The following is a 1,151-nucleotide window of genomic DNA, read 5'->3' on the forward strand; positions in this document are numbered from 1 at the left end:
ATGTCTTTGTTTCGGCTTAATATAAAATCAGTCAAAACTCCATATTNTGATGCGACAGGTAAAATTGTTGCTTATTCTAATATCTTTATTGAATATGCCATATACATGTTATAATACAACATCAACATTTGTTAATAGTTTAGGTGGTTTATATACACCAGTAATAATATCATCACCAAACCAGAAAGATACTCCTTTAAAAAAATTGTTACTTATTCAAATTACTTTTATTGAAGTTTACGATATATGTAATAATACAACATCAACATTTGTTAAGTTTAGGTGGTTTATATACACCAGTAATAATATCATCACCAAACCAGAAAGATACTCCTTTAAAAAAATTGTTACTTATTCAAATTACTTTTATTGAAGTTTACGATATATGTAATAATACAACATCAACATTTGTTAAGTTTAGGTGGTTTATATATACCAGTAATAATATCATCACCAAACCAGAAAGATACTCCTTTAAAAAAATTGTTACTTATTCAAATTACTTTTATTGAAGTTTACGATATATGTAATAATACAACATCAACATTTGTTAAGTTTAGGTGGTTTATATACACGGGTAATAATATCATCACCAAGGATACTCCTTTAAACTTACTAGCATACGATAAGTCAATCATCTTCTGAACCTCTCCAGCTGGTGTCCGTGGCCCTGATTCTGAGAGTCGAATTCCCCCGATCAATGACGTTTGGTGCCCATGAAGTCGTGGAATATCTCGGTTGATGATGATTTTGTAGTCGTTGGACGATGAACGGTAATACTGTGGCACTATCTCATCCACGACGCCATGCTGTAGATAATTTTCCCAGTCCACATTATGGTGAGATTGTGAAAATTCAATAGTAGACGGCGAGTAGGATACGATTGCATTTCTTCTTGCAGCTTTTACACTATTTTTAATTTGTGTCATAAAGTCCTCCATTACTCTATAATGTTGTGAGTGAGAAAGCGCGTCAACGTGGGCAAATCCACTTGGTAAACTCATATGATCATCATATTGAATACCATTTATTGCGTAGTTTCTGACCAGATCTGCCGTCATGTCTGTGTAAACGGCAGCGTTAGTTGCGTCACAATATACATAATTTCCACCAGCATGCGACGTGTACCCACCATTTCCAGTTTTTAAAAG

The 1,151-nt window shown here is 33.5% G+C and overlaps 1 protein-coding gene across 1 annotated transcript; it reads right to left on the reverse strand.

Moving 5' to 3' along the window:
* Window positions 1-108: 108 nt before the first annotated feature.
* On the reverse strand, window positions 109-1,061 carry LOTGIDRAFT_177051 (hypothetical protein; the record flags this gene model as incomplete). Its single annotated transcript, XM_009049961.1, has 2 exons — window positions 109-194; window positions 617-1,061. 2 exons carry the CDS (start codon window positions 1,059-1,061, stop codon window positions 109-111), a joined length of 531 nt encoding a protein of 176 aa, XP_009048209.1.
* Between the last annotated feature and the right edge of the window lie 90 nt (window positions 1,062-1,151).

Source organism: Lottia gigantea (genome assembly GCF_000327385.1).
Source record: "Lottia gigantea unplaced genomic scaffold LOTGIsca_14123, whole genome shotgun sequence".
Lineage (NCBI taxonomy): Eukaryota > Metazoa > Mollusca > Gastropoda > Lottiidae > Lottia > Lottia gigantea.